Source organism: Aptenodytes forsteri, unplaced genomic scaffold (genome assembly GCF_000699145.1).
Source record: "Aptenodytes forsteri isolate BGI_AS27 unplaced genomic scaffold, ASM69914v1 Scaffold212, whole genome shotgun sequence".
Lineage (NCBI taxonomy): Eukaryota > Metazoa > Chordata > Aves > Sphenisciformes > Spheniscidae > Aptenodytes > Aptenodytes forsteri.
Genome location: NW_008795487.1, coordinates 3,687,925 through 3,702,525, shown reverse-complemented (window position 1 = coordinate 3,702,525; position 14,601 = coordinate 3,687,925). Strand labels below are relative to the sequence as shown.

At 40.1% G+C, this 14,601-nt stretch overlaps 1 protein-coding gene across 1 annotated transcript in view; it reads left to right on the top strand.

The window, feature by feature from the left end:
• DHRSX (dehydrogenase/reductase X-linked) overlaps nt 1-9,901 on the top strand; it is a 137,150-nt gene extending 127,249 nt beyond the window's left edge. Inside the window, exon 6 of the mRNA XM_019472617.1 lies at nt 9,440-9,901. Coding sequence (XP_019328162.1) covers nt 9,440-9,637 — 198 coding nt within the window. The 3' untranslated portion in view covers nt 9,638-9,901. The remainder of the gene's footprint in view (nt 1-9,439) is intronic.
• The last annotated feature ends 4,700 nt before the right edge of the window (nt 9,902-14,601 follow it).

Sequence of the window (14,601 nt, the reverse complement as noted above, 5' to 3'; positions counted from 1 at the left end):
AAACATTGGAACAGGCTGCCCAGGGAAGTGGTTGAGTCCCCATCCCTGGAAGTATTTAAAAGGCGTGTAGATGAGGCGCTTAGGGACATGGTTTAGTGGGCATGGTGGTGTTGGGTTGATGGTTGGACTTGATGATCTTAGAGGTCTTTTCCAACCTTAATGATTCTATGATTCTGTTCCAAATGTAAACACTTTTGTGTGCTTTTCTATGTTGTTTCATTTTGATTGCCAAAATCTGGCATCATTTGAAAGAATTCAGCGAACTAAAGATGACCCATGTACTGGTATAAGATAATGCATAGAAAATGAAAGCTCTAAAGCTTTCATGGTTGGTTGTTGTTTTAAGTCCTCTTTAATTTTGATCCATTCACATTATGATTCATAGTTAAATTGTGTCTTCAACTAAAAAATTGTGCATAATAATTAAATGATGCAGAAGTGCCAGCCACTACCTATCAAAGAGGTCGCCTCTCCAAGAGCTTTGTTGGGGGAAGGAGTAGTCTTATGCTCTTGTTCATATTTCTCAGATAGAAATAGTTCAAAACTCTGTAGAATTAAAGCCTTGTGTAGTTAATAAAAATAACAGGATGGTTCCTTACCATATATCTAGCATGAATACTAAGCTGTAATTAAGTATTCTTACTTAATGATAGATTAGTCTAAATCTCGGAATGAAGAAGATTATATTGAATTACTCGCATGATACTGTAATTATGGCCATAGAGCTGGTAGTAAACAAATAAGTTGTGTATTTTCCTTTACAAACACAGAAAAGGAGTAACAGCCTAGTGTGCAAGGCATCAGGATTAGGATTTAGGAGGCTCATTCGTTCCTCATCTCTTCTGACTTGCGCATTTACTTCAGTAATCACTTGCCTGTCTGTGAATAGAGGTGTTGCAGAAAATCCCAGATTGTGTGGAGATACCCAGGACAATTCTGAGTGATTTAAGTCAGGCATCCTCAGCAATAGGTAGCTCTGGGACATCACCTTGTTTCCAGAGGGCTGGTTAACCAGAGTGCCATGGTCCCAGAAGAGGCTCCATCATTTTGTGAAGTACGTGTACTCTCTCGGCTCTCTCCTCCTGTTATTGCCTGCCTTATTTCCTAGAGACTGGATGTTCTTCCAGCAAGTGACTGTCTCTGGCTGGATGTTTATGCAATGTCTGGGGCAGTAGGCTCCTATCTGTCAAATTTTGCATACTGTTACTGAGCTGAGTGAGGTAACAACTGTAATGTAATTTGAGTGGCTGCAGCGGTATCTCAGTTCTGACTTTGAAGGCATTGCTGTCTGATGCAAAGCGAGCTTAGGGATCAACATCCAGGCAAAGTAATCTTCCTCAATGCACTTGACAAAATGAACAAAGGATTCAGTTATGATTAATGACTTTGACCCAAAGTTTCAAGTCCCTGCTCAAATTCAGTCATGTAAAGTTGGGTTCTTGTTTCTGCTTTGAAAATTGCTTAAAACTAAACATTGTTCTTTTAGTCCTTCATTTCAATGGCTTGGAAAATGCAAAGTATGGATCCACAAGCACTTCTGCTCAAATCACTGAGGTTATATTGCACTCCTAAGTGAGAGAGATTCAGCTTGAAATTAAGACACACAAATTTATTTTTGTCGTATCTGCAAGTGAGTTCACTGTTGAAGCTGCTATTTGAAGTCAACGGAGATCTCTTCAGTGTGGCCCAGAAAGCTGGGCAGCCAACAGGGGCTTCATTCAGCTGCCTGATAACATAGGCATCTGATGCTATTTGAGATGACCCATGATGTCCTGCGTAGTCTGAAGCAGCTGCTTTGGAAGAGGAGGGTTTTCAGAGCCATGGTCACTGTCATCCTCAGTAAACCTTTGCTCATGTTTTGAGTCTGACAGAAGAGCCATCCCAGGGCTTCAGAGTAGAGCTGCTTGGCGATTTTCCAGCAAAACAGATTTCTCAGAAGACATTGCTCTGACACAAAACAAAGTGAAACCTTCCACCGCTGACTCCATCAGAAGATTCATGGGAAATCAGGCATTCAAGGCTGTGTGCCTGCCTGCTCCTTGGGCTCCCTGAGCCACAGGCTGACCGTGGCAGTCTTTTGGGGACAGTTCCTTTCTTCCATGGTCTACTTTCTCTACAGGTTTCCCAGCCACCTACATGGGGGCTGATGTGAAGATGAGGTGGGGCTTCCCAGGCTCTCTGTGTACCTGGATTTTTTTGAAAAATCTTTCCGGAAAGTTTGATTTCAATAGAAGGGGAAGGAGAGGTTCAGGTTTTGATACTTTTTGTGTCTGTTTGCCAGCTATCTCTGCTTCTGTTCTTTACAGCATCTTGTGCTAGGATGGGAGGGAAAAGCTTCTCTTTTTCCCAGAATAGGCATGAATTATTCATATTATAAAAGCTCCTTTCCTTCAACATTTTGGTATTTTTTTAGTTTGAAAATTGCCTTGTGTTCTTAAATCATCAATGTTTCGTCTTTTATTATTTATTCATATCTTTGATTCAGAAATGGTTTCTCTGTAGCCACAACACTGTCAGGAGAAAGGCTTCACATTTTAAGTCAGCCATTTCTGTTTGTTGCTTCTGTCTTTTTTAAAGATTAAATCTAAAGAATTTTATTATGCAGTGAATTTATTAAAGAATTCTCTTTTCTGTGAGTTGGGGATTGAAGAGAAATTAATTTGGTGGTGCTGACTGGGTCTCTAGGGAGAACTGTTTATTCAGTAAAACATCTCTGTCTCTTTCTGCTCTATAATCAAGGAAGAAATTGGATAGAAAGAGAATAATAGTGAGCTACACAGGAAAGAATAGGAGGAGAAAGAGAACGCAGATGGAAACCAGGGCTTTTGAGTGAAGGCAGAGATGTCTGAAAAGCTGTGCTGCCAGACCTCTCTGGCAGCTTTGACTTCCTAGGGATCTGACAGTAGGTCCTGGCCACCACTCTTACCAGGACTTACAGTCAGCTGTTACAGCCTTATTGATCAAAGGTTGCCGAACACGTCTTTACACCTGCATCATGGTTTCTATTCTAGCCTTTTTTTTCGTACTCAGTGTTTCAACTGATTACTTTTTTGGCTGAAATTTTCGAAGCAACGATCACATTAGGAGGTCTAGACACTGAAGAAGTTACACAACAAGCGTTGAGCACACATAGCCCATGTCTTCACCAGGAGGCTGTGACACTAGATCAGCTGTTGTTATTTCACCTCAGAGTCTTGCACCCGTAAGTAACCTGGTTTTGAAATTATTCAGTAGTTCACAGATCATAGTAATCAGTGCTCCCTAGAACACAGGTAATTTGTTTCTCACAAGCTTGTTTGCTTTGATATTAATGGGAATGCAATCCCAGCTACTCCATTTCTGTCAGTTTTCAAACTATTCTGTGTTGCGGTGGCTTCGTGTTTGTCTTTGTTCTTGAGAGTCAAGCAGTGCGTTGAGGGTGACAGGGTGTCACCCCTCCATTAGCTGCCAGCAAGTAGATGAAAGGCTTTGCTGTACCAAGTAACAGTAATTTCATGTTCTCATTCTTGCTGCTAAGCCCCACTGTGCATATGCATAGTACTGTTCAGGTATCCCAGATGATCACTGTCTTTCCTGAAGAAAGACAGAAAAGACAGAAAACTCTGTATATACAGAGTTTTCCAGTCCAGAAGCAAGTCAGTAAAATACTAACATTCGCAAAACATTACCAGAATAATTAACATTGAGAAAAGTAAAGCAATGCTGGCAAAAAAGCCTGAGTACCCAGGCCCAGAAGATGGCCTGTTCAGTGCTTGCTGTGTCTTCCTAGCTGGAACCTGGGAGATGTGTCACTAGCCAGAGACATCTCATCTTCTTACCCGAGCCAGGAATGGCCTGATGGAAACTCACCCATTTAAAAAAGTGAGGAGCAAACACCCTGAACCCCCATGCCAAAAAAATCCCTGGAAGCTCCTTTAACTCATCAGCCCATGAGTGGATTTCCCATATGAACTGAAAAGTGCATGATATAATGGATGTGAGTACATGAGGTAGGACCACTCTTATAAAACCAGTGTCGCTGAGTGTTCCTACAGCACTCTACTTAATATTGCTGATGAGAAGCATTCCACCAATACTTAATGTATTCTGCATCACAAATTGTATGGATAAAGGTGTTTTAACATGTTCTTCCTCAGCATTAAGTCATTTGCCAGCATAACAGGCAGTCCTGGGTGCACATCTGCCTGTTAGGTCCCTCATTCGTGTCCCTCAAAATGCAACTGCGATGTCAGTCATTGAGTTTGCCAGCTGCTTCCTGCTCTCTGTCCTCTTTGCCCAACCTTCTCTCCTACCATCTCTCAAGATGGCAGCGTCCTGAAGTCATAAAATACAAACCAAGTACAATCAATTAGCCGATTGACTGGGGCGAGGGGAAGCTATTCCAGAATAAGTACTCCTCTGATACCATGGGTTGTATCACTACTGCTTTTTCAATCATATGGCAAACGCTGTCAGCCAATACAATTTGAAGTATATGCATGCCGTCTATTTAAACTGTTCGTCATAGTGTTTAAGACACATAGCAAGGTTCTCACTGTTTGCTGGTAGTTACTGAAAATGGTACTGGGAAAATGAATAGATTGCAGAAGAGGAATTATAGGAGCTTATTAGTTTTGTTTCCTGTCCAATTTTCTGTGGTTTCCGATGGACATACCATACTGTCTGCCCAGGACTCTGAGCTATGAATTCAGGTGGAGGTGGAACTGGATGAGTACATGGATTAACAAGCGAAGCGCCACCAAGCCATCATGTATGGCTTGATGCAGACTCACGACTTCCAAAGAGTTAAGCTGTTGCGCCTGTTGTACACAAATGAAAAGGATGTGACATTTCATGGCGACATGGCTGTAGGGACTGACTGTCGTCAGCTAACACATTTTGCGAGCATTAGCGCCTAGTATTGACAAGATTATATGGCACTTAGAAATGCATTAATCAAATTGTGTTAACTGGCAAGTCTTAAAAAAACAAAACTAAAACAGAAACCCTCTTAGTGTATGTCCCAGTTTTCATAGAACAGAATATTCCATTTGATGCTGAGGGAAAATTATTCTATGTTGATGACTTACTATTGATGAATATTTAAAAAAAGAAATAGCAAAGCTTCTGTAAAAAAACATCTTTTTCTTTGGGAATAGATAGTGCCAAAATAATGTCATTTTGTGTATATAGACTGCATTTTGCTTAAATAAGCTGGTCACATGCAGTCTTTTCTCTCCTTCTTCCGCAGCCTACCCATGTAATGAGGAATACAAAGATATGTATTTTCAATCAGACCTTTATTTACTGTTGAAGGGATACTGCGAACAAATAGTTAATTGCAAAAGAGTGTAAAAATAAAAGACGTGATCAATACTGTAACAAGTAAAAGGAATTGCAGATGCAGAATTTCATTAGGAAGAAGTTAAGCAGAAATCAGTTTTACTTGGATATGACAAAGGTATTAATTACAGTTGCTTGGATACTAATAATATAATAATTTGTAAACAAAAATCCAATTTAAAACAAGTTCAGCACAAATAAGTTGGTAAGGGAAGAGTGAAGAAGCATCATGCAATTTATAGGAATCCCTCTTGTCTTAGGACAAGTCCAGCCAATTCATGAACAAGTTGTTACTGATCCTATATGTATGTATATTATTCTGTTACTGTTTGTTTTGTTGTTGTTTTTTTTTTAAATTCTGGCAATGTGTAGAGTCTTGTCCTCTGTGATTTGACGGATACTCATTATTATTGCCTGTCTACCTGCAACTTTTGGTATAATACTTCAGAGTCCCAAAGACAGGAACTTGTTTCTGTTTGTATAGAGCATCATGACAAACATCCTGGGTTTTATAGATCAAGGTATTCAACCACTGGCTGGTGATTTCTCTGGCCTGTGATCAGGTGCTCTCCTTCCTAGAAGGCCATTGGCATCAAAGGATGGGCCGGATGTGTTGCTTTGACAGTAGTCTCCTGCTTGTGGTCATTTTCTTTTCCAAGGGCTTTATGGTTCCTCCTCATCTTTTGATGGGCTGTCTTGTGGTAAAAGAAGAGCTATGGGTCTCCCAGGAAAGTTGGCAACCAGGAGTGGGGCTGCCACTGCTGGAACAATTAATCCTGCTCCCTGTGCAGATACTCATTAATTAATTGCTCCAGTGGTTGCAACCTGCTGCCGGCTTCTTCCTTCCCAAGAGCTCCTCAGGTGCTGGCGCACAGGCAGGACGTGTGTGCGAGCGTCTGTGTGTCTGTGTGTGTTGCAGTTGATCTATGGGTGTGTAGTAGATCCAACATTTTGGGAAAGGGTCTTGACTCTGTGTGGGCAGGTGGATGTACAGTGTTTTCACGGTAGGTATGGGCGTGATCCAGAGGTGGAATCACAGCATGTGCTTTTCTTCCAGCCCCTCAAAAAGGTAGGTCATCCACCCAGCCAGAAGGCCAGGGGACTCCTGGTGTAGGGCTTCCTTTTTGCTTTCATTAAAACAGAAAACATGCCAAAACAATGAAGAGATCCTCATGTAAAGGAACATTAAAGCTTTCAGCATTAATTAAGCACTCAGAAGATGGGATAAGACAATTAATTAATCATACATATGCAACTCTTCTCCCCGTTGCACTGGAAAAATTGTTTCCTTTAACTTAAATTATTATACACTAATTGCTTAATGTATTACCATATTTTTTTCCTTATGTGTTTAGATAATTGCTTTTAGCAACAGGTGATAGAAACTAAATAGGAATTTTGCATTCAGAACCTTCTACTCAGCATATTAGATATGGTGGACAGGATGAAAAACAAATTAAATCTTGTGAAAAGTTACACAAGCTGACCTTAATGGACGGTGATGATGTCACTGTTCTTATAGACTGGTCACAGTGTGGCCATGTAAGCACATTTATTATTGTCTGAGCATGCTCGGTATTTTCTTTGTATTGAAGAATAGGAAACAGTTCGCTATATAAAATGGTTTGGTAAAGGCCTACTAGGGCTGCATGAATAAAACCAACAACTGTCTTTCAACTCGTACGTAGCCTTTATTTAGCATATTTGATATTATTTTGAATAGAACCCCTCTGGTGGGGAACTTACTTGACATATCATGAAAAAATAAAAATCTTGATAAATCCTGCATATCCTGAGAGAACCTTCCCATCGCATCAGCAAAGGCACATGGTATTTCTGATGCTGTAGGAAGTTCCATACAGACCAGTCTCTGAGGCTGTAGAGAGCCCTGCTCCTAAGAACATAATCACACAAATTCCGCCCACAGACAATTTTTTTAAAGCATTTTAGTTTTGAGCTGTTGTCATTGAGATTTGGGAGTCACCGACATTGACATTTATACTTGTTTGTGCTGGAGAGCTGTTGAACACAGGAACATAACGTCCAGTGAACCAGTGCATGGTAATGGTTTATCTGTGTCACTAGATTGTTAAGTAAAGCACAGCAGTACCCTAAAAACTTTTGGTTTCTCTCTGTCATCCAGAATAAATTGCATAAAATATGAATGCTCATATTCATCATTGTTCTGCTGCTTTACAGTGTTAAGATATTTTATATTGCATCATAGCTGATCATGATAGTAGCCACTGTGAGCATGTGGACTCCAACTTTTTGGACTCATCCTGATCCTGCGAAGAATTATGCATGCACATAGCTTTATGTTGCTTAAATAATCTACTAGATGTGAATAGCACAATTTTCCATAAGATGAAGAAGGGTGAAGAAGTAGTAGTAGAGTACTAAACTAAGGTAAATAAGCACTTTGTTAGTGTTTCTAGGTAGTATCTCACAGTACAATCATCTTCTTAAAACATAAAAAATATTCCAGCAGTTACCTGGACCTGACTTTTTTTTAACGTACTGACTGATATTTTGCTGAGAGAATAGCACGTTGGCTAGCTGAGTTACCATCTTATTTCATTAGGTGGTGTTTGGAACAGGACATGCTGTCTTTGTGTGGTAACTGGTAGTAAAAGCTGGCTATTTTGTGGCCACTGAAGGAAAGTATGGTGGTATTACTGCTCTTTGCAGCCTGTTGACATCAGTAGTTTTCCTTCAGCTTAAACACCTTTGATCAAGGGCTTGGCATGGAACCAGTGGGGCTCTGTGCATATGGAAGTACCTCAGCAGGACACATTTCTTCTTCAGCAGTTCACTTTTTGGGGAATGTGCCTGTGGTCACACAGGGAATGTGTTTCCCTTGCAGATGCTGAGGGTGCTCTGCCCTGGCGGCAGCTGGAGAGGTCGCGGTTTGGGTAACCTTGTCTTACTGTGTCACATGGCTCTAACTTATTTGTAAATGAGACCAAATGCCAGATGCATCAGATAAATTAATTATTTCTAATAAGTTGGGTTGTATTTATTGTACAGCGGGAAAACAGAGAAGTTGTTTCTTTTTAAAATACCTGCACCTTGTCACAAAAAGCTTCAAATTACTTATATTTGTATTTTTTTTAATTAGGCACTGAGTAACCTATTCAATACTGTCTCATTCATCAAGTGAGTTCTTCAGGAAAAGAAATCCTGTCAGGTGCAGCAGACAAACCTATGAGCAGCATTGGTACTGTTAATGACTCAGAGAATGACTGAAAGGGTTGTAAAATGACACATTATTATCTAGCAGGCATTGATCATAATTATATCACTGATAAAGGCAAAACATATCAAATGTTGTGTTTTAAATATGCCCTTCAATAAAAGAAAAAAAAAAGCCATTGAAATAATTTCAGTGATAGCTGTGTGATCCTGCTGAATGCAAAATGGAAATATTTTGCATATCCTTGGGATGAAAGGAGTTATCACTCTAAGATATTCACTTATTAATTTTCATTCAATACTCATGGTATATCAGACATTATAGATCTTTCACCATTTTGCTTTATGACACTGCAGAACTCTGATAACTATGCTCTGTGTAAAATGTAATTCCCTGGTTTACCTGCCTGCTTGGATTGAACTGTGGAATCTTAATTTGCTGTCATGGTTTCCATAATCCTTTGCTCGTGTCATATTGTTGTTACAATGAACAAATCGCTCCTACAGTATAGCTTTCATCTTCTTAAGGCAGAGTACAGACCCTTTCATCCTTGCAAAGTGAATAATTAAGCTAGGATTTTAATATTTGTGTTTGCTTTTGGGTTTATTAGCTCTAACTGTGAAAACTAAAACAATTATTTTGTATGCTCCATCTGACTAGCACTTGAAAAAATGGACCAGAGTTTTCCATAGATCTGTTCTGTGGCTTTAAGCCACAGAACAGCACTGTTGTAGAAACGGACTGTACTCTGCCAGTTGGATAGGTGGCATTTTTACCATTGCCAGCTTGAGGTTTGCATAAGGACCACAAATGTGATGCAAAACTAGGGAAGCTGGTTGTCACTGGTAAGGTCCTACAGAATAATGTAATTCTTCTATTGTACCTGCCCTGCCTGAATTTTTTGTTTGTTTGTTTCTGTAGACTCCAGAGGAAGGAGCCTCTACAAGCATCTATGCAGCAGTATCACCCGAGATGGAAGGAGCTGGCGGCTGCTACCTTTACAATGAGAAAAGGACAAAATCAGCTGACGTAGCATATGATGAGGACCTGCAGAGAAGGCTCTGGACAGAAAGCTGCAAGATGGTTGGCATTTCTGATGAATCCAGCAGAGTTCCCTAGAAGAAGCCGCTTCCAGCTGGGTAAATGAAATGTATTGACAAGCATCTTAGGTGAATTCTTGCAGCATCAGTCATCATCCTGGAAATCACTGTTCAGTCTCAAAGGCAAACAAGAACAGCCCTGTTCTTCACTTGAACCCCTAGTCTGCTAGGGTGTGGGGGGAGTATTCCCACAGAAAGAGGTAGTGGTTGGTTTTAAATCTAACCATCAGTTTTGTAAATCATGATGTTTCAGTCTGTGATTAAAATACAATCTTTAACCTTGTGCGGAGTTGAGTTTTCATTTTTTGTTCAACAAAAAAAAAGACTTTCCCTAGTGAGCGTGTTCTGTCTGTGGCATGTTGAACTTAAGCCACCTTTGTACATATAACTTACTCTTTTTAAATCGGTTTTAAAAGTTGCAGCTTTTTCCTTAAGCTTCATTGATCTTTAAGATACTTTATAATGAATGTCAGCTTGGTCTAATGCAGACATTTGGCATTCATGATCATTATGTTGTTTCTATCATAACGTTAGTTTTATACGTCAGCTTTTATCCAGAGGTTTTAAGTGAAGGTCAGAACCAAAAAAGATGTAAATAAATATGGTCTTCAGGCAGGATATTGAATTCAGTTGTTTTCTGTTTGAGTTCAGCTCTCCTTTAAAGGCAAGCCGTAAGAACGAGGAAGGGATCAAACATAATAATGGAGACACCGGATTTGGCAGAGGGTGCAGTCGGTCTGTTGTCTTGGCAGTGGGCTAAGATTACTTGTCCCCTTTTCTCCTGAACCCGTGTAAACTTGCGTCCACAACTTTTTGCGTTTTCTTTGGCAAGGAGATTCACTCATCTACTGCCCGCTGCATGAAGAATCACCTCTTTTAGTTGGTTTTGAACCTAGTTCATATGAGTTTCAAAACTAGAGTTCATGGTTTGGAAGAGACAGCAATCGATTAATGCCAGTCCACTTTTTTTCACATTGCTAAGGGTTTTGGAGACTTCCAACATGTTCCTCAAACTGTCTCTTTGCCATGCTGAAGAGTAGTCTCTGCCACTCATCCGAGCACAGCAGCAAAAGGATATTTTTCCTTTGGTTATGTATTTCTTTCCTAAAAATTCCTAACAGCTGTTTTACTTCTAATTTTATTTGACTGTCTCTAAGTGTGGAGCTGATATTTTTTATGAAACCGTTTTTGGTATACCCTAAGATTTCTCTTCTGAGTCGGATAGTGGTCAGTCCGGATGCCATCAGTTTTGAGCATGCTTCGGTGTGTACAGTTCAGGGAACTCTACCTATGTCTGCCAAAGTGAAGCTTCAAGAATGATGTTCACATCCATGGAGTAAAGAACAAAACAGACATGTGGCAATATAAAGATAGCCTGAGTTTCTACAAGCCCAAATAACTAAAAGAAAAAACTGGATTGAAGACAGACACAACATTTTAACAGGGAAGGTGATAAACCATGAGAATAATTTACAGAGAAACTTCCCCTGGAAGTTTCAGTCAAGATTAGAAGTTTCCTCAAAACACCTAGAAGGCTCCGGGGAAACCTTATAGCAGCCTTCCAGTACTTAAAGGGCGCCTACAGGAAAGATGGGGAGGGACTTTTTATCAGGGAGTGTAGTGATAGGTTTTAAACTGAAAGAGGGTGGATTTATTTTAGATATTGGGAAGAAATGCTTTACTGTGCAGGTGGTGAGACACTGGAACAGGTTGCCCAGAGAAGTTGTGGATGCCCCATCCCTGGAAGTGTTCAAGGCCAGGCTGGGTGGGGCTTTGAGCAACCTGATCTAGTGGGAGATATCCCTGCCCATGGCAGGGGGGGGGTGGAACTAGATGATCTTTAAGGTCCCTTCCAACCCAAACCATTCTGTGATTCTATGATCTCTCCTTAGTGAGAGAAACTTTCCAAGCGTGGACTCTGTGACTAGGGAGCCTGAACTCTTGCTGTTAATGGAGTAAGCTCTACCCTACTCCCATCTCATTCATTTTAGGTGCTGTCTGAAAAAGCAGCATAATCCTATAAATGTCCTTGCATTTCCTTTTTTAGGATACACACAGCGAAAGAGACCAATAGGCAGGCATAAATCTTATATTCACTTTGGAGCACTGGAAATTACTGCGTGATAGAACTAAGTGCAAACACAGTGTTGTGCTCTCATTTGCAGCAGACTAGAAACAATATGAACGTGTTCCTATGCAATGAACCCTGGACTAATATCCCTTTTGGGCTTTTTAGCTCAAACTTGGTACTTCACTGACCATATCTCCAGCCTCTGGTTCAGAGAGAGATCACATCTAACTGAAAAAAAGCATACTAATATGTCCAGAGACTAGCAAGGAGATGCAGAGACAAAAAAATAGTATGAACAAAGAAAAACAGACGAGTACAAAAATAATAAAAAATCTGAAGGAAAGCATATTTCCCCTCTGAGTTAAGCCATGCATGAATTATTCCTAGCTTCTTAGAGTTAGTATATACAAGGGTTAGCAGCAGGAAATTTATCACTCAGTCACTATAGCACTTTCTCGGTATGACTGGCTGACTTTTTTTTTTTTTGGTAAGTGAATGTAGTGCTTGTGAAATGTGCCAGACTGACACTCTGGGAACTGAATTCTTCTGTTTATTCACGGGTCATGCACAGGATGCAGTAAGCCTGCTAGACAGCCAACATTTTGATGTTGCCATAGCATTCCCACGGAACATCATTGCTGCTAGAAGTATGTCCAGGATTACTCGAACGAGATGGGACCAAATTGTCTTCAGGTTTCACTCTCTTGAAGCTCCACAATATTTGCACAACCACTTTCAAGTGGCATAGGGATTGGTAAAAGAGCAAGCAGTAAAGAGAGCTAGTTACTCTTTCAGTGTAATGTGAACCACTATGTTAGTGGTCTCAGTCCAATTAAATCTGTTTTAACAACACTGAAAACATGGTTTGTGAGAACCAAGAACACAGATTGTGCCAGCACGAGGGGAAAAAAAAAAGTATCCTAAAGCCAGGGATTTCTAGAACGGTGCAATGCCATGAAGATGTAGTTGAGCTAGTTGCAAAAGAGTTATCTCAGGAACTAAAAGCAGAAAAAACGGTCAGCTCTGCAATGTCACATAAACTGGTCTTGAGCAAAATCCAGTGTTGTCATAAAGTGCTGTGTGTCACTGGGAGCACTCACTTGTGATACTGTTGCAAAAATCCAAAATAGTCCTTAGCATATCTATTAGGAAAAAATATATATATGAAGCATGTAGAAAGAGGACAATGATTTTACTTCTGCACACAGACATGGTAAGAGCTGATTTACTTTTCACGTTTCAAGGACACGGAATTTCTGGAGATCTGAGAAGCCCTTCCTTTCACTTCACCGCAGACATGGCTGAGAGATGGCTCGAGTCCTTGCAGTAGGTGCATACATATAGAAAAAATACCCGAGAGCTTTTTAGCCTTGCAAAGAAAGGCAAAACAAGCTCCAATAATTGTAAATTGAAGTTGACAAATTAACCTTCCAACATGAAAACGGATCCTCTCTCTGTGAGAGTAATTGCATATTGGAATATGTAGCTCTGATATCTGAAGATAATGAAAAGATGCCTCTGAAAAGATACCTGGCAAGGAGGCCGGGTAGGCTCCTAAGCAAAGCAGGTCAACCACAGTGAAGTCATACTTAGGTTCTCCCTCACGTCCAAAGTGACAGCACTTACTTTGATTAGTATGAGAGAGACCCATCGCTCACAACTTCTAAAATGGATATTTCCATGCCAGTACTCCACCCAGGCTAATGTTTAATTCAAAAAACTAGGTGCCTTTACCAAATCTCACAAAGGCACACAAAATCTACGGTCCGGTTCAAGTCTGAGATCAACAGAAGCATCTGCCAAGGGGCACCGTGATCAACAGAAGCATCTACTAAGGGCCACCGTGGTGTGATCCTATTGCCCTCAGTGAGGGAGTGAAGCCATTTCAAACCAATATTTTATTCTTTTCTTAAAAAGGATTACTTTTCTTTTTCAGCTCCCATGAAAAAGAAAAAATCTTGAAAAAGGACAAAAAAGATGAATGCTCTTTTGAAGGGTAGTTCAAATAAATCTTACAGATATTACCGCAATGAATGTAGTTATCTAGGAATTTGATAAGACGATGTAATTTAAACAATGAACTTGCACAGGAAATAAATAATATACAGGCAGAGAGCCCTAAGTTTCTTAGGAAAAATGTTAACTTTTTCATTAATTAACTAGTTTATTTGTAAACCGTGGGGAAATTAATTATGTGCTGGAAGAATAAGTTCTGTAATTCATGTGTGAATACACTGCTATTTGCACATAATAAAGTAGTTGCATCCTTACTTCCAGTTCAAAATTGTTTTTAAGCCCTAAATGTGGAACCTCTAGCCACACTTCTACAATGATATTTTATACATATGTGAACTCGATAGTTTAATTTTTGCACAACTATCGATTACTTTAGTACACAGTGGGAAATGGTGAAGCATAGAAACAAAGGACTTCATTATCTGACATCAGGCTTGCTTCTTCCTCTTCCGAATGCGTGGTAGTGCTAGCCCTAAATATAAGAATACATGTCAGATATTTAAATCCTGATCCTAAATAAGCTATGCAAGCTTTGCCTCTTGTACAGTTCTGGCCTTAGACTGTCCTTGCTCATTATATGACATGGTTTATGCTCTAGCTGCCACCATGGAAAGACAAAAACAGATTCCAGTGAAGTTAACACGAAATCTGCCACAGATAAGATAATTAACACATGATTTTAAGAGAGCGAAGGCTGAGGACACTGACCAGTCTGCAATAGTTGAAGTCGTCAGTGCGAAATGTGAAGTGCACAACATCAGGCCAGACAATACAGATAAGCCATTACCATGAACAGTTTTTTGAAGGTAATTTTATTCCTTTTTAAAACAAAACCACTGTGTTTCAGCAATCCACTGCGGTTAACGTTGACAGTGCTGTGAGCCTTGTCAGGAAGA